The 24,587-nt window shown below is 44.5% G+C and overlaps 1 protein-coding gene across 2 annotated transcripts in view; it reads left to right on the top strand.

Annotated features, from left to right (window-relative positions):
• The window catches only part of LOC310793173 (homeodomain-interacting protein kinase 3-like), a 51,283-nt gene that overhangs the window by 7,439 nt on the left and 19,257 nt on the right, over positions 1-24,587 (top strand). For both annotated transcript variants that reach the window (XM_083654930.1, XM_083654931.1), the window contains exons 2-7: positions 1,076-2,100; positions 2,714-2,905; positions 3,516-3,697; positions 18,481-18,604; positions 23,403-23,522; positions 24,355-24,441. In XM_083654930.1, coding sequence (XP_083511056.1) covers positions 1,078-2,100; positions 2,714-2,905; positions 3,516-3,697; positions 18,481-18,604; positions 23,403-23,522; positions 24,355-24,441 — 1,728 coding nt within the window. In that variant the 5' untranslated portion in view covers positions 1,076-1,077. The remainder of the gene's footprint in view (positions 1-1,075; positions 2,101-2,713; positions 2,906-3,515; positions 3,698-18,480; positions 18,605-23,402; positions 23,523-24,354; positions 24,442-24,587) is intronic.

The raw sequence follows: 24,587 nt of genomic DNA on the forward strand, positions 1-24,587 counted from the left end.
GCAATGTGTGTCACGATTGTGATGTCATCAGTGATGTCACTCGAGCAATTCTCGAGCAATTGTATGTACTCAACTGGGGGCTGAAGCTATATAAGAGGGAAAACCAGACGCGCCCCTGGGCTGAAAATCTCTATTAACGGAGGACCCCTTCACGAAGGATGAGGAGCGGAGGAACATGAGACGAGGTGCAACAGCCAAGATTGAGGAGGCGTGAGAAACACCGGAAACCTCAAAGAAGAAGAACCAGGTCTAGAGTGAGACCATGTGTGAGAGGCAGCAATGTGCCGCAAGGCCGGAAAGCCATTAGAAGAAGAATAAGATGCTATATACTGTAAGTGGTGGGCCTGTCTGTCTATCTATCAAATTGAGTATGTGGGCTCTGTCCACTCCACTCACTGTTTGTTTCAAGTTCCGTGTTCGGCCACAGCTATGTCGTTTTACATGCGATCGTGCTGAAACTTTCAGGGGGTGTAAAGGGCACCCTTGTGGGTGACCTGACGGACCCAGATTTTTTAATTAGGGCAGATTAATTGCCCTAAGGCTATAGTTCAGTGATGATGTCATCAGTCTGAGGCTATACTGTAAGTGATGTGAGTATAAGTACGTAGAATCGGGGAGGAACCAGACGGAGACGATGGCTTCCGTCCCTGGGCTGTGCGGGTGACCTAACGGAGCCGGGCGCTGCGCAGGCCTAGGCATCTCGCACTTTTAAACTTGCAGTAGGCCATGTTTTGTGATTTTAGTCTTTACTTCTTTTGTATGTTACATACATACCACTTCTGATGTCACAGTGTTGATGGTGGTGTTTGCTCTATTTGTATTGTATTATTTCTATTGTTTTGTTTTTTACATTACCAACGTGTATAACTCAACATGCAACTTTGCTGCCTTCCTGGCCAGGTCACAATTGTAAAAGAGATTTTGTATCTCAATTGTTTTTATCTGGTTAAATAAAGATAAAAAAAAATCTATCTATACATATACAGTATATATAATATATACACACATATACTGTATATTCGGGGGTACAGTAGTTGGACAAAAGTCTAAAAGCTGTTCTCTTTCCTTCCCATAGGTATGGCCTCACAAATCTTGGTCTACCCATCACACCTGCACCCAACTCAAACAAGTGCCTTAGGAACTAGCAGTGGTACCAGCAAACACACCGGCGAGCCCCACCGCAGCAACAACACCAGCAAAGCCTTTCAGGACCGGCCACCACACAAGACCTATGTGATCGGAGTCAACTACGGTATCGCCTATCCCAACAACATCATCCCATCGTCAGCCAGGACCGATTCTACGAGACTGCGCAGGGGAATACCGCTGGAAGAAAGGGAGGAGTGTGCATCGCGGACAACAGGGTTACAGAGAGAGGGGAGCTGGGAGAGACTAGAAGTTCCAGCTGAGATACAGGGTCAGGGCCCACAGAACACGAAGCTTCGCGGGGACAGTGGTGGAACTCCAGCCGGTGAGGGCCGAGGCTTGGACTGCGGGCTGCTGAGGAGGACCTGTATCAGAGCCGAGGAGAGAGAGCAGAGGAACAGAAGAGTACAGGAGAGAGCCGGAGACGTTAAAGGCCTAGACACAGGTGCCGCCCCGATATGCCAACAGAGGACAGGTGAAGGTGGAGAACGACTGCGGGAGAACAGCTGTGTGGGAGCCATGCAGATAGTGGAGGACGTGTCTACGCTACCTCCACTTCCTCCCCCTGTGGCTATGTTGCAAGCCGGCACCAGGAACAATGCGGACACTGTCAGAGTCGGGGGAGGAGAAGCGTCGTCCGCCCAACACATTGGGACCGAGGCGGCAGCGGGCATCGGAACCAGGGTGGCCGGGACCGAAACGGGGCTGCCCAATGCCAGTACCGAGGCGGTGGCGGGGACCACGGGGACCAGAACCGGGTCGGCAGACGGTGACTATCAGTTAGTTCAGCATGAGATTCTGTGCTCCATGAAGAACAGCTATGAGGTGTTGGAGTTCCTGGGCCGCGGCACCTTCGGCCAGGTGGTGAAGTGCTGGAAGAGGGGAACCAGCGAGGTGGTGGCTGTCAAAATACTGAAGAACCACCCATCCTATGCACGCCAGGGACAGATTGAGGTGAGAAGCTGTGATGTGTGTGATGGTAGAGTTCAGGAGGTGAGGAATGCTACATGTCTTTTGTCTTTGGGTGGAGCTGACTGTATGAAATCTAATTTGATTTGGAAATGCCTTACTTTCTTTGTTCTCTTTTCCCATTTATCCATCCAATACGCCTGTGTCATGTCTGCATAGAATCTACAGTAAATGAATCTACTGTAAAACGTCTCTCTCTCCCCTCGATTGTCATTCTTTGTTTACGCTTTTCTTTTTTCCTCTTTTTCTGTGGAGGCTGTGATACATTTCACTACCAACTTATCCATGTGTATTTTATTTTCATGATTTTAGCTGGGGAATGTTTTTGAGGCTGTAATCCATTTAACTTCTGTTTTCATTTTTAACTCATTACAGTTATTTCACTCGCCAGTTTAGCTGGTAATTGCTGGTATTCTTTACCGCTTCAGTTGCATTAATATGGAAATAAACCAGCATCGGTCAATAGGCCTTAACCGCAGTGTTGTTTTCCTTTCCCCCTCCCAGTTGACAATAGAAGCTTTGGTCCTTTTCATTGCACTTGCTGCTCAGAGCTGACCCTGTGTTGCTTGCTCTCCTTGGTCCCTGAACCCTCCTCCAGGTGGGTATCCTGGCCCGTCTGAGCGGCGAGAACGCCGACGAGCACAACGTGGTGCGGGCTCTGGAGTGTTTCCAGCACCGCAGCCACACCTGCCTGGTGTTTGAGATGCTGGAGCAGAACCTCTATGACTTCCTCAAACAGAACAAGTTCAGCCCACTGCCTCTCAAAATCATCAGGCCTATTCTGCAGCAGGTGACGTGAACTCTCATGCATGCATAGAAGATAAAGCACCCATGCGCACACAGACGTACTCATGGACACAAACCAGACACAATAAGTTCCGTCCACTACTCCCTAGGGCCAGTCAGCCTCAGGCGAGAAATCACATCTGACTTATAGTCACTTTCAACAGCTTGTGCTGCAGACTGTGAATTATTCATGGCTCTAATAGCTTTGCAACCCAACACTATTTAGGAGTTTTTGGAAAGACAATGAATACAAAACAAAGCTAGCAATTTGACAAAGAGGCTCCAGAAGATTGTATTCATTTTAGACAGTGTCGTCATTACGCAAGAAAGACTACCGCTCCACCCGGCTTAGGTGCTGGAAACGTCAATGAGTACAAAATAAAAAGAAAGTATTCCGCACACTTAAATCTATGCAAAAGATAAATCAATAAAAGTGAGTCTTTTGCATAGATTTAAGTGTGCGGAATCCTTTCTTTTTATTTTTTAGACGGTGTCATAATGGCAGGCCCACAATATCCAGATATATAATATTAAACTTAGCGATAAACCTATGTGAAATTCTACTACAGGTAATATTAAACTTGGCGATAAACCTATGTGAAATTCTACTACAGGTGGCCACAGCCTTGAAGAAGCTGAAGTCTCTGGGTTTGATCCATGCCGACCTGAAACCCGAGAACATCATGTTGGTGGACCCGTCCAGACAGCCCTACAGGGTTAAGGTCATCGACTTCGGCTCAGCCAGCCACGTCTCCAAGGCCGTCTGCTCCACCTACCTGCAGTCCAGATACTACAGGTGAGTGAGGACACCCACTTGGAGTCTAAACTATGGATAATTTAAAGGAGTTAAGAAACAGAATCTGACCAGACCTATAGTATCACTCCTGTCACTGTGTGCCATCTTTATCATCCACCAAGAAGAGTAGATTAAAATATAATTGGGCCTTTACCTGTAGTTTTGGTTCTGAGACTCAGGTTGGGTTGCAGTTTCAGAATCTCTCTTTTTTTAGTCTTTCTTACTTTAGCTATAAATAAATACATTTGTAATTGTTGCTTTTTTGCTCAGGCAGAGCAGTAAAGCCAGATGATGAATTTGCCTTGTATTTCTAGCGCAGACCAGGGAAACTGGCGGCCCGCGGGCCACTTGTGTGGCCCGTGCTGGAATAGAGGGAATGCACCGACGCCACGCCCCCTCCCGAACACGCCCCCTCAGCCGGACTGAGCAGCACTGAGTGTCAAATTTCCAAAACAAACGTGGCTTCTGCCAGGGGTAGTAGCGAAACCACGGCTAATATAAACGATTATCTGCTTAAAATAAAGGCAGTTGGACTCGAATGTGACCCTTACAGCTTGCCAAAGAACCAGTGGTCCATGGACGTAGACATGTGGCCAGGAATAGGGTTTCCTGACATTTATATGTACTAATATCGACGCCGGGGAAATACACAAACCAAAGCATGAAAGCATACAAGAGCCTGGACGTAGCGTGGTCGTACTTCAAGGCTGGATTTGTTGGCGACATTAAAGTAACGAGGACAGCAATGGATATTCTGGTTGTATGTGGAGAGGTACATATTTATTTTATTACAACTTTTATTAAGAAAAATATAGCATACGCTGTCCCTAGCTTTGTTCAGAGTGAACACTATCACTCATGTAACGTTATATCTGTGCAGTTAGAACACAGCCAGAGAATGAATGAGCCCTCATTGAAACCCTGGATAGCTGCAGAGAAGACCGGGACCGTTTCATTAGCTTTCGGCAGCCTGTAAAAAGATACCTCCGACGCCTTGTTGAATCTATTTTTACAGTCAATGGCACAACAGCACTTTACCATTTTCGTTGTTTTCTCGCGGAAGCTGAACGCTAAACACCGTGACCCGGCGGCGCCACCTGGCTTGTTTAGACGTTTTGACACTCACTGCAGCTGAGTGGGCGTACCCGCACTGACTGTCGCGTCCGTGACGTCACGTGCATTCCCTCTATTGCAAAAAAAAAAAAAAAAAAATTACAGTGCACCTGCACGCAACATGCAAGATACCCGCTGAATAAGTGTCCAAATGTTCATGTCATTCTGGCCAATACTCCACTTCTGTTATAACATTTCAGGCTGGAATATGGAATATCTTTCAATAATATTTATGACTAAAAGGCTAAAAGTAATCTCATGTGTAAGAAATGATTGTTGTAGATTGAAGTAAAAATAATTAACTTGTTGGTTTTGGATTTTTTTTTTGCTTCAAGAGTGCATTTTTGTTCGTATGACCCTCAACACAGGCTTTGAGAATCCCGGGCCACTTACTGATACTTATGCTTAAATTAACCCACTCATATTCTGGTTTATTTCAAGAAAAACATTTTGGCTGGTAACTTTAAAATCTAGCAGCCATATTGGCAGGTGGTCAAAAAAGTTAATTTCATCCTGTAGGGAGAGCAGGTGGTGATATAGGAGTGAGTGAGAAAAGGATCAAATATTGGTATTTAAGACTGAAGATGACATCACAACTGTTAATTTAAAATGAGTTATTCCTCTAAACCTGACTTCAAATACCCCAAATGTTTTCGCACCGGTGCCGTTCGGCCCCCAACCCTCAGCAAAATCTGGCCCTTTGGTAGCAAGGACACTTTTTTGTGGTCCTCTCTATCATCAAAGTTCCTGGGTTACGGCATGACAATATTTGTTTGGCCCCCGGCAACAATCTTGGTTTCTCATGTGGCCCCCCATGAAAAATAATTGCCCACCCCTGTTCTAGCAGTTTGCTGCTTGCAGTTAAGCTGTTGTGGGCTACAGTAGTTAAATGGCTGCAGTAGTGAAGTTGATGCAAAGGAAACACTGGTTAAGTTGGATTCCTTTGCCATATTTTGAGTGCATGTGTCACAGAAGCCACCCACCAAAGTACCAAGTCACATTATAAAACGCACTCATTAGTGACATTCCACAGGAGAAAATGAAATGTAGCTTAAGTGCATAATGTTGAACCAAACGGGGCGTGATGAGAGAAACAAGAGGAAAACCACAAGTCACACACACACACACACACACACACACACACACACACACACACACACACACACACACACACACACACACACACACATACACACACACACCAGAAAAAAAACATAGCCCTGTTTCAAATGGGTGGAGATACAAGCTAGAACCCCTTGAGACTGACATGATCGTCAGAAATCACGTGTTGAATGTTTTTAGGACGATTAGAAATGTCACTCGATGGATAGCATGTCATGTCATGATATGCCAACATAGCTAGTTGACTTAGTCCCTTGGGTAATAGTTGTGTACCGGTATATGTGTGTTTGCCTCCGTTTTCTGTATTGAGGCTTTTCTCTACTTGATGTTATGTAAACAGTCGTCTCTTGCAGAGCTGCTGCATGACATGTTGCTGACAGGCTCTTTTTCTCCTCCTCTTGGTTTCTGTCTTGCACCTTTTTTCCCCCCGTCTCCTTTGCTTGCTGTCTTTCTCTTTGCCCCCCCCCCCCCCCCACACACACACACACACACACGTATGCATTTTTGCATTGGAATTGCATTGTGTGTTGTCCATGTTCTGTGAGCGTCACGCCCTGCCTCTGCTGCTCTTGCGTAACGCTGTTCAGAGGAACCGAGATGTTTATATGAGGAACAGCGTCGACAATATTTGCCGTGGCTCCTGGTAGTTTAGACTGAGAAGGGGAATGTGCTCATAAAGCACCGTCAGTAGTGTGGTGCCTGGATCGGAGTGTCGTGTGAAAGCAAGGACATTATTAGGTTGTGAAGCAGAACTACTGGGAATAAAAAAAAAAGAAAGAAACGGAAGCATAAATGAAACAAAGTAGAAATTTGGACAGAATCAAAATCAGTCCTTTACTCTCATTCTCTCTCTAAACAGACGCTGGATTCTTGATGAGTCATTCTGCATTCAGTGGGGTGACGATGACACGTTGGATTCACATCCAAGCTTGTTAGAGGTGCTTTCACAACTGAATAGCAAGTTGCCAATTTCATTCACCGACAGTCTTTGCCGCAAGTTTCAGCAAGGAGGTTGATAAAATCTGCTACATTATTGCAATTCCTCAAACATTGTGCAATCAGTGATAGCTGCTGTTGAGATACTGCGTATGTCTGCAGCCAACACATTGCCCACACCCACCTTACCGCTATCGGTACTCGAGCCCTTATTTCCTTGTCAGGAGAGTGACATTTTGTTTTAAGTCTTAATTTCTCCTAGTGGTGCCGTAATTAGGCACAGAGGTTTGAGCTTCTGCCCTGAGGCTCAGCAAAGTGCAATACAGCCTATAGATCAGAATGTAAAATGGGGAGTTGGGCTCGCCCAATTTCTCAAAATGCCAGTAGAGGCGAACCTGCTATCCAGCCCCATATGATTGCAGTTGTAACTTGTCAGCAGTGCACTCTTCATGTGGGTCTGGACCGGTCTGGACGCAAGCCCCACCCTCTGGCGGTCATTCAGGACAGATTCTGTCCGGGATGCCTGATTGGCTGGTCGATGTAGGCAGCGGGACTAATCAAACATTACCAATGATGCATTATAGAGTAATGCAACAACACACTTGTATCATAGTTAAATAGCTAGCTAGCTGTTAGCTATGTTGGCTAAGTCCACTACTGCTGCTGTAACCACTTCACCGGGCTCAAAACGCCATTGTGAGTGACCAAATGTTTGGCTTGTTAACCAGTTCAAGCCACGCTCTTTCCAGTAAGCCCATTAGCTTTGAAATCTGTTGGCCAGTTGTTGAGCTGCTTCTGTGGCTTGCAGCTAAAGTTAACGGTGTAGGTAGGCTATCGGATGTAGCAGACAAAGAGTATTGAAGGCAAGAGACAAAGCCTTGTGCTTTTTTGACAACAGCACTCCCTTCTTGATGTTGCATTGGAACCACAACCTATTAGCCTTCAGTTCTTATCAATTTAAGCTTTTTGGCGCAGAATCATCAAAGTTGTCCTGCTTTGCTACTGCGATTGGTCAAAGAGTTTGATGATTGACAACAGACGGCAACCAATCAGTTGAGGCTGAAAAATCCGTCACAGACTCAGTGGCGGATAGGCTTACGTCCAGACCCTAATGAAGGATTGATTGGGCCTGGATACCAGGCTGAGTACCGGCTCTCTGTTGTTTCTAGGCCTCCCGCTTTCAGAGACAAGCATGGGGAGTGGTGGGCCACAGTCGTTGCATAACATAAAGGCTCTGCTCTGCAGTTGACCTGGTTTAAGTGTGTGTGTCTGTGTGCGTGTGCACACACTTGTGTGTGTTTTGTCTTGGAGTGGTGTCGGGGGCCATGCTGAGATCATAGTGCAGATAGAATGGGCGAGCACTAGGAGCAGGGAGGTCAGTCAAGACACAGAAGGGAAGAATGTGCTCTGTAGAAACCACATTTAGATCCAGGAAAAAAACATTCAGACATTCCTGTGTGTGTGCGTGTTGGTGTGTGCCGCGCTCCTATGTGTGTGTGTCTGTGTGTGTTGATGTGTGCCGCGCTCCTATGTGTGTGCCCCTGCAGCAGCTGCCAAGACTGGATATTTCACATATATTACAGAATGTACCTCAGCTTGCTTCACACCCTCTCAGTTCAGTAACGCTAGTATTACAAAGGGCTTCTCTGTGTATACACAAACTGCAGCGAGGGCAGTGAATTTGTTTTTATGCAATTTATTTCTTATTTCAAAGTGTTCCTGCCAACTGAAATTTTGGCCACATTTTGCTAATTTGCTGGCAATCGTATGGACAATGTGCAGCATTTTCAGCCAAACATTTTTGTTTGTGTCTTACTTTTATTTTTCTGAAGTGAAGTGTGCCTTTGGGTTGAACAGTCCTACAACAGTACAGTGAAGGTCCTTACACATCGGGAACGTTTTGTTCGTGCAATTAATTTGCACGTCAATATTTTCTGAACCTAATATCAGTCAATGCAACCGTGCATTACCAATGGCAAAGTTTCGCTGAGCGTTATTGCGGCGTTTATTTTTTTCCAACCACGGTCGATTTTTCAGAAATTCGCTTCCCGACGTGTACACATCTGTGGCTGTGATTGACAGGTGGGTCAAAACTCACATCGCAATTTCGTGCCGTATATTCGCATCGATCTTGATGTGTAAGGACCTTAACTCTTTGAAAGTAAAAAGGTAGACCAGTACACACACCTACATGCCTCCTGTCCAGTGTCCACTCCTCTTTGGCTTTTTGTCTACCATTCTTCTTACCTGTGTGTGTGTGGGGGTGGGGGTGGGGGTGGGTGGGTGTATAGGAGTTTGTTTGCCAATGAACCAGGTAGCTGATTGCATACTACTGCACATACAGTAGGTAGGCCTGTATGCCAGCTTGCATAGGCAAATGCCTCCATACAGGGAGGGAGATGTGCACTTTTTATGCTACGTCTTTTTCTTTTCTTCTTATCGACATGATTATGTAAGCCTAATATCTGAGCCCCAGAGCCATGTGCATGTGTGTTTGCCCCTGGAGGGTTAGTGTGTTTGCGTATCAGGTTATCTGCAGAGCGGTTTGTAGGGAACTCTGTGCACCTCATGTCCAATGCTGGTATTGCATAATGCGTGTACTGTAGTGTTACCATAGTGAAGCTATTAAGCTATGCTGGCTTCACCGCAGTGGGTAAGAGCTGGTTTTCTCCAGTGCCGGGGTTTGCCCTGACTTTTCCAGATGTAGGGACTTTGCCAGCGGTGAGGGTTTGAAGACACAAAGACCACAGGGCAGCCTTCAGGGGCAGAAAATGAAAGTTTTAGTAAACTAAAGAATCTGAATCAGCTTTATTGGCCAAGTATGGACAGTCACATCCAAGGAATTTGACGTATGCAATGTATTGTAAATGTATTTGATATTTGAAAATGTCTTTCAGCTGGTCAGACAAAATTTAAATAATTGGTGGTTAGTAAAAAGGGCATTTCTGATATTCCAATTCTCCCTAGGGCTGGGTAAAGTCCTTATTTGTCGGGGCTTTCGGGTCTCTTTGAAGAGGCAGATGGCAGTTGGGTAGAAGCTGTCCCTGTGACGAGAGGTTCTGGTACTTTGTGACCTGTGTGGGAGGGGTCGGCCATGATTTTCTGAGACCACTTCAGCATCCTGGCAGTGTGTCGGTCCTGAAGGGATGGCAGGCTGAGGCTGCATCCAACCACCTTTACAGCTTGGTGGAGGATGCACTGCAGTCTGGAGATGTCCTTGAGCACAGCAGCAGTACAAAAAGAATGAGTCTGCCCACTGTAGCTCCCATTTAAGCTAATTTATTTTACCGGTGATGTTTCGAGCTCACGCTCTCCTTCAGACTTGAGGGCAGCAGCATATCAGTCAATGATGGAGGAGGTGAGGATGGTGTACAGTTTTGGTTCATCCAAACTGTACTCATTGGCCAACTATGGACCCTGCTCGGGGTTTCCTCTATATATAGATGCTAAATCTTGGGCCCCGCTGCTTCAAAATGATATGAAATGTCATGATGTCAGGGCAGCTACTTTAAACAATCTAAAATATAAGATAGCATTTTTATTTGTGTGACTATTTTGCTCACAGAGAAATAATTGGTGCAAAGCACATACTGCTCTAGAAAAGTACATCTGCACTTCTCAGACTGCCGGCGTACAGCACGCGCACAGCCCAGGTACAACAAAACCCTTCTGCTAAAAAAGGTTCCTAGAGGAAACACTGTTGTTAGACTTTGTCCACAGCAGAGTAAACCGAAACCAGAGCCCTAAAAGCGTCTTCGAGTCCTTGAAAAGCGCTAAATAAGTCCCATGTATTATTATTATTATTATTTTTATTATTATTATTACTATTATTATCATCTAAGAGTTTTGCCATAGAGAGGCTAGGATGTTTTCTTGGCCTCCAGCCATCCAGTTGTCACTTCTTTAACTTAAATTTCTTGTTAGGCAGCAGTTTTGGTCAAAACTCTGCTTAGCAGCTGGAATAGTAGTCTGTTATTTGCCGTGCTTGCTTATATTGAGAATATTTATCAGGAGGCAGAGAGGGGGACAATTAAGCTTTGCTGATTTCATAGGTATAACTCTTGTAGATAGAGGGCCCTGGTAAAAGCTATTGAATGCTCGTCATGCTCTAATCCATTGTTGCCATGGTAGCCATGACACAGCAGGGCTTGGCGTGGTGACTGTTATGTCCTGCGGGGGCCGCTGACGTAAAACCACCTCCCACAGTGACAATGGAGCGCTGGGCTGATGTGAATAATTCAGCCAAGCAGATCAGGTGAAAGGAAAGAGGGCTATCGTCTTAGCATGCTTTCAGATTTGGGCAGGTTGCTTTAGGCTCCCTTCACCCAGTGTGATTACTCTGTCACAGAGGTGTTGTTTTACTGTGGCACTAGGTCACCTAGCACTAGTTACACATTGTGCACATTTGGTTAAATATTTGATTTGCGTATGTGAGATTTCTTCGCCAGGTTCTCTTTATCGGTGACAGGACGCGCAAATTAGCTCGGCACTCAAAATTCAAATCCATGCAGCTCCAGGGCCATGTAACTGAACACACGAGGGGTGTATTCTACCCTAGAAGTAGAAGAGGGGTGATGGTGGCACAACAGGTGGCTCTTTTGATAAAAGACAAGACTGGTAACACAACAGGCTGAAATCTGGCCCTGGTCTGATGGTCAGTAGGGATGGAGCCCATATCTACTTCTAGGGCTCGCATACTTCATGAATAACGCATGCTCACTCACACACAGTCGGCTGTGCGTGCGTCCGTGCGTGCGCGCACGTATAGCCTACGGGGCTGCTAGCCCCATTCTTCACATGCAGTCCTTATTTACACAAGTGAACTATAATTAGTGTGTGTCTAAGGTTTGCTTCCTGCGTAGCCTCTGTGAAGTTATTTTGTTCTTCAATAAATATCACTGCCTCTCCTGACGTGTCTGGCTAAATTATACTTGTAATGTTATCCAGAGCCACAGGTTAATGACTCTTAAGGCAACACCATCTTCTGTCCCCCTTTCCTCTGACCTCTCCATGTCTTTCTGTCTGAGCAGCATTTCATTTTTCTATATTAGACAATGGGTGTGGAAGATACTTTTAGGTTGACTGTTACTTACAGATGTGACATTTTGCGTTTGGGAATTTTTTAGGGATGCACCGGTATGAAAGGTTTGGCCGATACCGATAACCGATATTAACATTGCTGTTATGGCCGATAACCGATATTTACCGATGTTGATATGATCTGTATAAAAACACATTTCTATGATGATCAAATTTTGTACATACTGAAAAATACAAGTAAAGCATTTCTTTATTTCCAATACATTTGGAAAAGCCCATAAATCATAGACTGACCACATTGTTTCCTCTCAATGTGAAAATTTTGGCTGATACCGATAATCGATATTAACATTGCAACATCGGACCAATGCCGATATGTTAAAGAAAATTACGAACATGATACATCTGCCGATAACGACATGATTGCAGATATCTCGTGCATCCCTACACAGGTTTTTACTGTTCATCCCTTTGTCAGATGGCACTTTGTTAAGCCCTTGCTTTCACAAATTGACTACTGCAGATTCCGTATTGCAAGAGGCTGCAATTTTGTATTGGAAGTTGTGGCAACACCTCACTGTCACTTCTCCCAGAGCTATTGCCTGAGGATAAACACACACAGACACACACACGCACGCACAGTTGATTTAGACCGAAATAAAAGATGGAAACTGGCCTACAAATCCAGTTGTATGTTGCCTAAGCATTAAGATTTACCCTTAAAAATGGCCCTGCAAAATCAAACCTTGGTGGACAAGTTAACTCATTGAATGCCATGGACGTCCTTCGACGTCCAATTAAATAGTGACGTAGAGTGCCACGGACGTCCTTCGACGTCCAATGCGTTTTTTGACGGTGGGACGTCGATCAAAGCCTTCCGCAGCTCCTGTACAACTATAGTAGCTATTGGAGGTCTATAACCTATTTTACAGAACCCTTAGGTGGCGACAGTGCTCTCCAGATTACAGAAATATCAGGAATACACAGCCTAAAATAGCCTTGATGAAAGAGAACCCGCTCATGCTGCACTCCAGAGCCATGTAGATTGTTCTGGCTGCAACTGACGGGGGCTGCGAACACAGTCAATCCGCGCACACAACTGAGTCCTTCTGCCTCTGTCTGTCTGTCAGCATAGTTTCTCCACATGATTAGCCGCTAGAAAAGCAGCAGCGCGACACTGAAAAGCCAAACCTTTCACTGCAGTCCGCGTGTGGCTTCTCCATGTTGCGCTGCCTGGGAGGCGGCGCTTCCCAGGCTTCCTAGACGCTTGGTGCGAGGCTGTGTGTTACTAGTGTGGGGAGGAGTTTTCAGCTGAGGGGGGGGAGGGGGGGTGGGGCACGCAGGGCAGGACACAACTACACCACATCACTACATCAGAAAATATTACCGTATCTAGAGTCAGTGAATGTGCTTGAAATGCTGCATTTCACAAAAGGCTGAATATCTCAGCTTATAATTTGAAATGCCTGAAAACGCTGAAAACAACCTATCTTCTCCGGCTCATAACTAAAGAACGGAAAATGGTATCAATAAACTTTTTTTTGCTGATGATACAATAGAGTCTCCTTGTTCTTTTTGCGTGTTCGGTGTTTACATAGTAATATCACACAATATTCTGTGGGCCTCGAGAAATCACTGAAAACGCTCTGAAAACTCTGGCACTGGGAGCGTCCGTTCTCCAAAAGTGGCTGGCACTCAATGAGTTAATGACTACATGATATGATAATTCATATTTCAATCACAATATTCAAAACGAAAACTATGGTGACCCCCCCCCCCCCCCCCACATTGTCTAATGTAAAATATGAGCTCATGGTGCTAACAGTTGTGAACCTGAAAATTAGTCAGATCATCCTAAAGGCCGTTACATACACACCAAGAGCGATGCACATTTTGACCCACCTGTCAATCACAGCAACAGATGAGTACCGTACATGTCATGTCGGAAGCAAATTTCTGAAAAAACAACCTTGTTCCGAAAAAATAAACACTGCAATATCGCTCAGCGAAACTTTGCCTTTTGTATGGATGCATTGACTCATATAGGTTTGAATTTTTTTATTGACGTGCTAATTAATTCCATGGAAAAAACAATGAAAAAAAAACGCTCCCAGTGTGTAACTAACCACCTTTAGTCAGCAAAAGCGCTACCTCTCCTACCTGACATGAAAGATTAGTATGTGGATAGTTTAGTTTCTGGCCTGAAAATGATGAATTTTCCCTTCCACTCATAATGGAATTCGCTGTGGTCTTGTGACCTATCCAGCAATCCTTGATCTGTTTATTTTTTATTTTTTTTAAGCATGGTTCCTGCCATCTCTCCAAGTCCTCCACCCATTTTTCCTGGATCACATTCACAGCAGCCCTTTGCATGGAGGTATTTTGCAGGCCAATTGTCTTACTCATACAAATCCTTTTTTTCCTCCCAGAAGCGCGGCACAAAATTAACACCAGCAGCAAATTCTGGTCAAATATGCAAGTGGCTAATAGATTTGCTTCACTCACCAGTCAAGAAAACAATGGTAATCTATTGAGCGCCTGGTAGAATTTGAGCATTCACTAGCCATTTGGCCGGTGGACAAAAAACTTCATTTTGCACCATGCCCAGAAGTCATCAGACGAGCAATCTTAAAGAGCACCTATAAAAATGTAAGCTTTTTAATTTGCCTTGGTTTCCTTTCCTGGCTTCAAAGAGCACATTTTTATTTGAGATTTCTTTTTAAATATTACAAAAGGCAATGGCACACCCCTGTATCCACTGAACTTTGCTTAGCCGTTGTAGCGGTGTCTTTTTGGAGGATTAAAGATTCTTGTTTTACAATCTGTATTGTCCTGTTGCCGTGTGCGCACACACACACACCACACCACACCTACACACACACGCACGCACACACACACACACACAAACACACACGCTCGCACGCACACACTCTCTAAGCTGGTGCTGGGAATCTGATCTGCTGTCCCACAAATTAAGCCTTGGTGATGTAATGTGTTGTGTTTGATATGTGATCATTGCGGATCAGATTTGACTCCAGGTTGTTAAAGCACTGGGTTTACATACCCAGCACCGAGTCAAATGTCAATCATGTTGAACATCTCTCAGGTACACACACAAAACCACACCCACACCGGAAGTGTGTATATCCAAAGTCGTAAGTCCTATATGTTAACACATCAGCAGTGTGTTGCCGTGCTATCTGTAGTGTTTGTCCTTGCTCTAACTGTGCTGCTGAATAGCTGCTGTGTGTGAATAGTTAGTTTAATTCTAGAAACTTGTGCGTGTGTGTGTGTGTGTGTGTGATGTTATGCGTTATGTGATGGGCTGTTTCTGGAAAGGTGGGGCTTTTATGACTCTGGTTAGTATAGCTGGGATCAGCAACACACACACATGCCTTTTTAGGGTTATTTTTGACAGTCCGCTTCAATCCTGTGTCCCTGGACTGTATGCGTGTTTGTTTCTTTTTGCCATAGGTCAATAAAGGCTACTGTGACCCGAGCGTGTGTTTGTGAAGTCTGCAGGGAATATTTGTCCTCGCCTGCATTTCAGTTTCAGGCTCAACTTGCATTCTTTTCATTGACATTAACTTTGGGTCAGTTTTATAAGATGTGGGATGTAACCCAAACCAGTGCTTTCCTAACTTGTTCCTTTCTTTCGCAAACTGAAACTTGTTTTGCAAGCTGTTGTGTAGCTCCTTGTAACAGGATTTCTCCTGTCTTCAGCTGCTTACACACACGAGTGACTAACTAGGCTATTATTCCTTTCACTGAGTGCACAGACATTTTGGGAAATATCTTTAGCGTAATCATGATAATGTTGGGACCAGCCCAGTCTCAAAAACGATGGCCTTAATTCAACTGGTCAAGTCTTGGTGTGAAACTGTGCCTTTTCTCTCTCTCTCCATCCCAGTTCTTGTCTGTGCCTTTTTTGTGATCAATTTTCTATTGAGTGTATTTACAAGTATAACTTACAACCGTATAGATTAGGAAATGTAGTATTTAATGAGTAAGAAGGAGTGCTAAGTAGAATTGGTAATAGATACATGTGCAAAATTACCACCGTCTGTGCCTTAAAGGAAGGCTTTGCCCACTTTGTATCATTATAACCTCGGGTGATATCAGCAGATGGACAGTGTTTACCTTCTCTATATGTTTTCAACACCGAGAAATATCCATTTCTTCTGCCTGCAAAACTCCGCCCCCGCCAGCTTGTATGAGTCATTAACGCTCGTTAAAGGCTCTCTATGCGATTTTCTGTGCATGTGCGCATACAGAAAAAATAAGCAATCTGTAGTTGGAACAGCCGTCCTGGAAGCCGCCCTCGAGCAACATCTGTTCACTTCCGCGTCCAGAGTTTCCAGAATAACGCGTAATGTGTTATTCTGATACGGAAGTGCTGGAATAAACTGCAGAGCTCTCGGCGCAGGAAAACATTAAAACGAGGTAAAGGCTGCCCATCTGCATTTACTGACATTGTAATGATACAAAACGGGTTTAAAATCGGCAAAGCCTCCCTTTAACCCATTGATACCTGATGCAACATTTGTGTGTATATCCCTCATTTGTGTGTGTATCCCTTTAAGACCGCGAACCGCGGGACACGGTTCGCGGTCTTAAAGGGATACACACACAAATGCTGCATCAGGTATCAATGGGTTAAACATTTAGTAACATCAAAAACCATACATGTGATACTAAAGTACAGTTTGTACCAACTGTACTTTCTGGCAGCAGAGTATTTATGTTGAGGTTCAGCTGATCTTGAGTGATAATTATTTTAGTTTTATTTGGCTTAGTATTTAGTCTGTGCAGTGTCTGCCAGTGTGCGAAGCTGAAGTGAAAGGTTGCGAACAATAGCAACATGTTAGCACTGACAGTGACGACTGAATGTGTAGTTCAGCCTGATGTAATGATTAACACTTGGCTGTTGTCAGTGTTTTCATTGCCGTTAAAACAGTTACTTGATCCAACTAGAACTAGTTGTTTTCTCTGCTCAACTAAATTATCATTTCAAATGTAAATCCCATTATACATCTTTTCATAACATAAGGTGTTTGAATGTCATTGAATTGTCCCTTATCCTCGCCGAAGACTTCATTTTCACCATCCTCCTGTTTTTTTTATGGTGCCAGTCTCCAAGAACTTAGGGAAAGGGTCTGAATCGGCGTCTTAGTCTCTGCTTTGCAGAATTGTTCTCTGACCCTGAGCTAGATGTTGAACCTGGTCTCCTGCAGTTCTGCTTTCAGCATTACATAACTCAACTTCCTGCACTTTGAGAAGCAACAGGAAATGGCAAATTGTAATTTCCTCCTGCAGCCCAAAGAGGGTCAGAAAGCATGGCCATGTACTTGTCATGTTCATTTGTGTGTGTGTGTGTGTGTGTGTGTGTGTGTGTGTGTGTGTCTACATGTGTGTACATGTAGACACACACACACACACACACACACGCACACACACGCACACACACGCAGACAGACAGAATGCACAGAATGATGAGCAATGGCCTGGTTCATCACCCTGTAATGGCGTCACATTATGGTCTTGTGTCCGGTCGTTGCTTGGCAACACTTGTTTGCTCTGTGGTCGTCACAGCAGTGGTTACTATTTGCAGCCCTGTTGCTTAGCCCCACAGCACTGTGTTCAGCTTTAATAGCCCATTGTCTTTCAATAATGGCACACAATAATGCTGCTAGCTTACTAGTCCCATTAGGAAGCAGCAAAGTGCCATTTATTGCCGGAGGGCTATTTCTCTGTTGCCTTACACACCACACGATACCACTGCACCTGCACGTCATATGGGTGTCATGTTAAATCTGAGATCCTTGAGTAATCTATTACAATTTTGGGGGCGAAACCGTTGGTTGACCAGACCGGCTTGCTCGGATCACACCCATTTTCAAACTCAACCTTAATTTTTATGTCAACTACACACCTGTAAAGTTTTGTGACTGCATCTTGCATGGGTTTGAGGCTATCGCACAAACACAATCTGTCCACAGGCAGACAGACATATACGTAAACACCTGTCAAAGTACTCAAAACTGCTCTGCTGTAGTAGTTCGGTAGTTCCCGCTACACTGTGTCTCCAGGACCACATTTTGCCATGATGACTGATGCACACACACATGCACACGCACGCACAAACACACACACACACACACACACAAGCTGAAAACAATAGCAGCCACACGCTGTGGCGGCTGGTAAATATGACTCTCATATGGCGGCGTCTACGTCTAGCCTGCCCCCTTCCATTCTTAAGAGCTCATTGGTTGTGTAGAGGTTTGATGCTATGTGGTTTGCACTAACTGCTGTCTGCTAAGCTAGCCCACCTCTTGGTTAACCAGCTATTTGTTTCTCTCTCTACAATCCATCCGCCCAAAGCTGCAGCCATCCTGGCCCTGCCCTTCTGTGAAGCCGTAGACAACGTTGTCCCAGCAGGGCTGTGTGACTGCTGTTTGATTATACGTCTCGACTGGCTCCCAGAACTAACCTCTCACCCCCCCCCCCCCCCTCCCCCACCCCCCTCCCCCCCCCCCCCCCCCCCCCCACCCCCCCTCTTCTCTGCACAGGGCACCAGAGATTATTTTGGGCCTGCCGTTCTGTGAGGCCATAGACATGTGGTCACTGGGCTGTGTGATAGCCGAGCTTTTTCTGGGATGGCCCCTCTACCCCGGAGCGCTGGAGTACGACCAGGTAACACACACCGAGCTACAAGAAGACCTCCAGGCCGCTGTATCTCTCTCTCTCTCCCTCTCCCTCTCTCTCTCTCTCACTCACTCACACACACACACACACACAGCCACCCAAGGGAGGGAAGGGGAGACCAATAGACAGATGGAAGACAAGAGAGTCGAAGAAAATTACAATGTTTCAAAGATTACAGAACAAATATTTTTAATGCTTTTAATAAGCAAGTCTCTGCTTTCCCAATAGCAGCTACCCAACAGTAACTTCATTACACAGTTAAACCTTTATTTGTTGTTGGTCCCCGGGCGCTCTCCCTCTCAACACTGTATGACTGAAGTCCCAACAAATCCAGCGTTTAATCCACCTAAGGCTAATCTGAGCCAAAGTGAAACAGGAAATTGTTCCTGGCGATGTGTGATTATTTTCCCACAGGAGAGCGCGGTCTAAACAACACAACTGGGACTGTGAGCGGAGTCCCCCGGCGAGGGAGAGGGAGCATGGGAAAAGGCCCACACCGCATTCACAGACAAGCACATTTCCCCTGTCTTATGGTTCTAGGCCACTCTGAGGAGATCTGAATCAAGTGCATCAGTTTTACTGTTATTGAAATCAGGAAATTGGAAGAAGAACTACTCTAACCCTTGACATTTTCCTGACATTTGCCATGTGGGAACAACTGATATTTTGATCAGCACAGCAGACCTTGAGGGGCATCTAGAAGTCAAGAACGTTTTTCACAACTCCATTCAGCCTTCTTTGCCAAACAAGATGGCTGGCTTTTTTACTGCCATAGCAAGTGTCAGCGTGTAGCTGCCATTCTACATTCATTTCTGTTGAGAGAATTTATGGCTCGTTTGATGAGACCATATTTTGTGAGTGTGTGTGTGTGTGTGTGTTGTTCGTTTTTTGGGATGGTGTCACCTTTGCCTCCAGCAAAAGCTAGCGGGAGGGTTGTATGACATATCGGCAATCTTAGCGGTATCGGCCGATATTAGTAATTTTCTAATATATCAGTATGGGTTATCTGTATCGGAAAAAAAGTACAAAAAGGCACGCACATCCAGTGAGGGGTTAAAACCAGGTACAGGACCGAAGTGCAGATAAGTAATAAAAATAGAGTCCGCACACTGGCAGCTGCTCCCAAATATTTATTTGACCACAAAAAAGTGACTTTTCGGGCAAGGCCATTCCTCAGACATAAATGAAGTGTAGGGACACACCCCTTAAGTACCCTCGCAGGGGTCACCTGACACATCATGTGATACATAAATTTAAACATACAGTGCTGTATGTTATCTGTATCGGCCAACATTTTCATATCGAGAGGAAACAATGCGGTAAATCTATGATTTATGGGCTTTTCCAAATGTTTTGAAAATTTTCAGTATGTACAAAATGTCATTATCTTAGAAACTTGCTTTTATACTGATCATATCAACATCGGTAAATGTCCGTTATCGGCCATATCAGCAATGTTGTTTTTGTATCCGCCAAAATGTTCATATCGGTGCATCCCTAGCTAGCGGTTTTGAACAATCATCAGTCGGAGCCTAGGTGGCGGTCGATAGCGCTTAGCTGACCCCTGACAGCTTTGATGTGCCCCTGGGACATGCCAGGGGAGGATTCCATACACATGCAGGCACACACACACACACACACACACACTGAGCCCCCCAAAGCATGCTGCACCATGCCAAGGCTCACTGCAGTTCCACTCTGCACAGCAAAATGTATTTATAAACATAAGCCCGATGGTAGACATGTGCATGTGTACACAAACGCACACACACACACACATAGCGTTCAGCGTGAGCGTGCAGTGCACCATCAGCAGGTTCTCAGTCCAGTGCCCTCTGGCCACTCGGTGTGTTTGTTCAGTGCTATAGACACATGAGCGCGCACACACACACCCATACAAACACACACGTGTTATAAAACGCATACAGGGTTCCCAGTCCACTGGTCATGGAATTTCTGGAATACCATGGAAATTAGAGGTGTATGCCAGACAGAGCAAGTCAGAGAATTTGATCAATTTGCCGGAAAGTCAGGCAACATCGAGGATTTCTAGACATGTGGCACTAGAATGTACCATAATTAATTTATATACCAGACCATTTAACATCTTAAGAACCTTTCTCTGCTTAAAAACAAACCAAAACAAATGAACAGTTCAGAATGTATTTGGTAGGTCATGGAAGTGCACACAAATCTACGTGGTGATTGATAGTAGAGACACCCACACCAGTGGGAGGCAAAGGGTGGCTCTGCCACTCTGACTTTCTGGACGTCTTCTCATGACAACTGGTTAGGTCTTGTGTGAAACCGTCCACACCATGGCATGGCCTGTTAAAGGGAAGCTGCAGCTTCCTCTGGAAGCCATGGTGCCATCAACTGTCAGGTATATGCTAACCAGCTAGCGTGCTGCCGCTGTAGTGTACCACTAGGTACAGTATCAGTTTCTCTCAGAGAGGGACTTCTGCAAGCCAGATTGTTGTCAACATATGCAGAAGTATGAGTTATATTTCATGTGAACTGAGGGGACACAAATCAATGACTACATCAAATTACATAGTTTATCCAAATCATGTTATGCATACTCTTCCATCCTGCTTTACCCATACAATTCAAATTGAATCCATTCAGGATCTATGGCTTTTCCCCCCATCTATGCCTAATTTGACCATACATTACATTTGAGGGCCTAATTATCAAACTCAAAAGTAAACCTAATTATTGTAGTAACCTAACTGTTTGCCTAGAGAAATAACTCTGTTTTGGATTTAGGTGTTTTGAGAGGGGGTGGATCTTGTGTGGGACCCTTACATCACCTCACAGCTTGGTTTTCACTTGGACTGTGGATGAGGCCAAGTCATGAAAAGAAAAAACAACAATCCTAACTCCTAAATTAAAATGGAAAAGATTGAATTGGGTAAAAAAGAAAACAATTTGGAAAAAATTAAAGGGATTTCATATGGCCCTACTTTCAGGGCGTTGGCTCCGTTTCTGGACATGAGATCTTCCATCAGAGTTCACATGAGACAATTCGAGACACGTGGTTTTCACTACACTTGGATACTTTAAGGAGATTTTTTTTTTTACTATTAGCTTTCAGTGACTAATTGATGTGGATCCTTCTACATTTAGAAGGAACTGAAAATTAAGTCAGTAATTTAGTCTTAATTAATTTCTATCCCTGCTGCACATGGTGTCCTTACGGCACTGCTATTTTTTTCATTTTTTATGTCTGACAGTCAGTTTGTGAAATTTCAGTGGAAGTCATTTGTGAGCAATTTCAGTGGAAGTGGGTGTGACTGGAAGCTGATATGAAGATAAACATCTTTATTGACTTAACTAGCTTTGCTAACACATGCCAACAACTTTCCACTCCACTTTCTCATTAGAGAAATTGTGCTTTTTGAATGCTGCTTTTTGAATGCACTGAAAATAGTTAATAGTAAGTTGATGGGCTTCTTAAAAAGATAAACTATCCCTTGCATTAACCCAATGAACTGTCTCTTTAGCTCTGCAGGTGGATAGATAGGGATTGATAATCAAAAGTACTTGTCCACAGTGTGTTCATTGGCAATTTAATACTCTGTGTGTGTGTGTGTGTGTGTGTGTGTGTGTGTGTGTGTGTGTGTGTGTGTGTGTGTGTGTGTGTGTGTGTGTGTGTGTGTGTATGTATGTAAGTGAGAGTTGAGTGATCTTTTGGCTGCATCTGCCTTGTGCAAGTCAAGAGCTTTCACTATGCAGTCTTGGCAAAGCGCTAAAGGTTGAAGTGCAGAGATGTAGCTCATTGTAATAGATAACTATATGACTTACAGACTGGCTAGATTCTGCCCAGCAGTATGTAATAAATAACTATATGACTTACAGACTGGCTAGATTCTGCCCAGCAGTATGTAATAGATAACTATATGACTTACAGACTGGCTAGATTCTGCCCAGCAGTATGTAATAAATAACTATATGACTTACAGACTGGCTAGATTCTGCCCAGCAGTATGTAATAAATAACCATATGACTTACAGACTGGCTGGATTCTGCCCAGCAGTATGTAATAAATAACCATATGACTTACAGACTGGCTAGATTCTGCCCAGCAGTATGTAATAGATAACTATATGACTTACAGACTGGCTGGATTCTGCCCAGCAGTATGTAATAAATAACCATATGACTTAGAGACTGGCTGGATTCTGCCCAGCAGTATGTAATAAATAACCATACGACTTACAGACTGGCTGGATTTTGCCCAGCAGTATGTAATAAATAACATACGACTTACAGACCAGCTGGATTCTGCCCAGGTTAGCAGTATGTAATAGATAACATACGACTTACAGACCGGCTGGATTCTGCCAAGCAGCATGTAACACAAGTTCATGTGTCGAAGCTAATGCGTCTGCCTCATGTGCTCTTTCAAAAGATGTCTCACGCAGTGGTTCAGCCTTTTATTAAATATACCATCATGCTGAAATTTTTCAATAGAGTTATAGTATCCTGTGACTCTTTTTTTACTGTCTTTCAGTCAAGCACTAGTTTGGAATGCTCATTTGACCTCATACGGATGTTATGATGCGCTAATTAGCTGCTGACGTAATATAAAGGCTTAAAGAGTATCCATGGTTAGTGTTTATCTGAACTCGTGCTATATGTTCAGCAATTGACAATTGGTTAAAGTGAATTAAACTCCATTATCTTATTTCTAGCTAAGTGGTTGTATTGAATTTAATACTGAGATAACCCTTGTCCTTCTTTTCTCTCCCCACCTCTACCCTCTTCCCCCTCTCTGCTCAGATCCGGTACATCTCTCAGACTCAGGGCCAGCCTGGCGAGCAGCTGCTCGGCAAGGGGACCAAGACCTCTCGCTTCTTCAGTAAAGACTCGGACTCTCCCTACGCCTCCTGGAGACTAAAAGTACCTGCACACAGATTGGATCAGCAATCACAGAAACACAGATACTCATACACACATACATGTTACATGATCATCCTGTCAACCAAATGTCATCAACAATACCTGATGCATTTATTCTGTCGCACACGCAGTGCCGGCATGATAACTTTAATTGAAACCTAGCGGGGCTTTTTTAACGATGTAAAATTCTAGTGCAAGTCCTTGCAGTCAAAAAAACGAACACGTATGAGATGGCGGTGCATTCCCAATAGGGGAGTGCCATCGTATCGTTCACGATCATCCCAGTATAATGTTTAATATGATTTTCAAAAAATCATATTGTGTTATTATGACGTGTTGACGCAATGACACCGTACGCTATGTGCGCAACTTGTGTGGCGGCAGCGCCCAGCAACAACAAGCATGGCTGAAAGAGGTACGGTAGAGGAGTTAATTCCAAAAAAGGGAGCGACAGCGACTTCACTGGTGTGGATTTCCCAAGAGGAAGCAGTAGCACCAGATGTTCCAATGGAACAAAACCAGCACATCCTGAGGAAAGCTCTGGGAAATGTCGGCTGTGTTTAGGCTATCTTCTGTGCTGGCTAAATACACTTTAAATCAACTGGAGCGTGGTTCTTATCCGTGCATCTGCTTCCCCATCTGAGTGTGTTGAACTAACTAAAGTTAAGAGGAATTTTAAATTGTGAAAGACTAGTGGACACACAAATCTGCATGCAAACACACATAGATTTCCTTCCGCTGTTTGTGTATTCATCCCTCTTCATTTACACATGACCATTCCCATACTATACACAGCAGATTCTCTATCTCAATGTTTCTATTCTCTTTCCAGTCGACAGAGGAGCATGAGAAGGAGACGGGACTCAAATCCAAAGAGGCCAGAAAGTACATCTTCAGCTGTCTGGACGACATCGCGCATGTGAGTCCAACCACAGTGCCACAGTCTGTGTAGTTCAATTGAACCCAAATCTACTTAAGGCTACAGATACACTCGAGACTTATCATCTGATTACACCCGGATGCATTCAGTGACACGCGTCTGGCCACGCAAAAATGGATTTAGCT

Source organism: Poromitra crassiceps (genome assembly GCF_964638095.1).
Source record: "Poromitra crassiceps genome assembly, chromosome: 18".
Lineage (NCBI taxonomy): Eukaryota > Metazoa > Chordata > Actinopteri > Beryciformes > Melamphaidae > Poromitra > Poromitra crassiceps.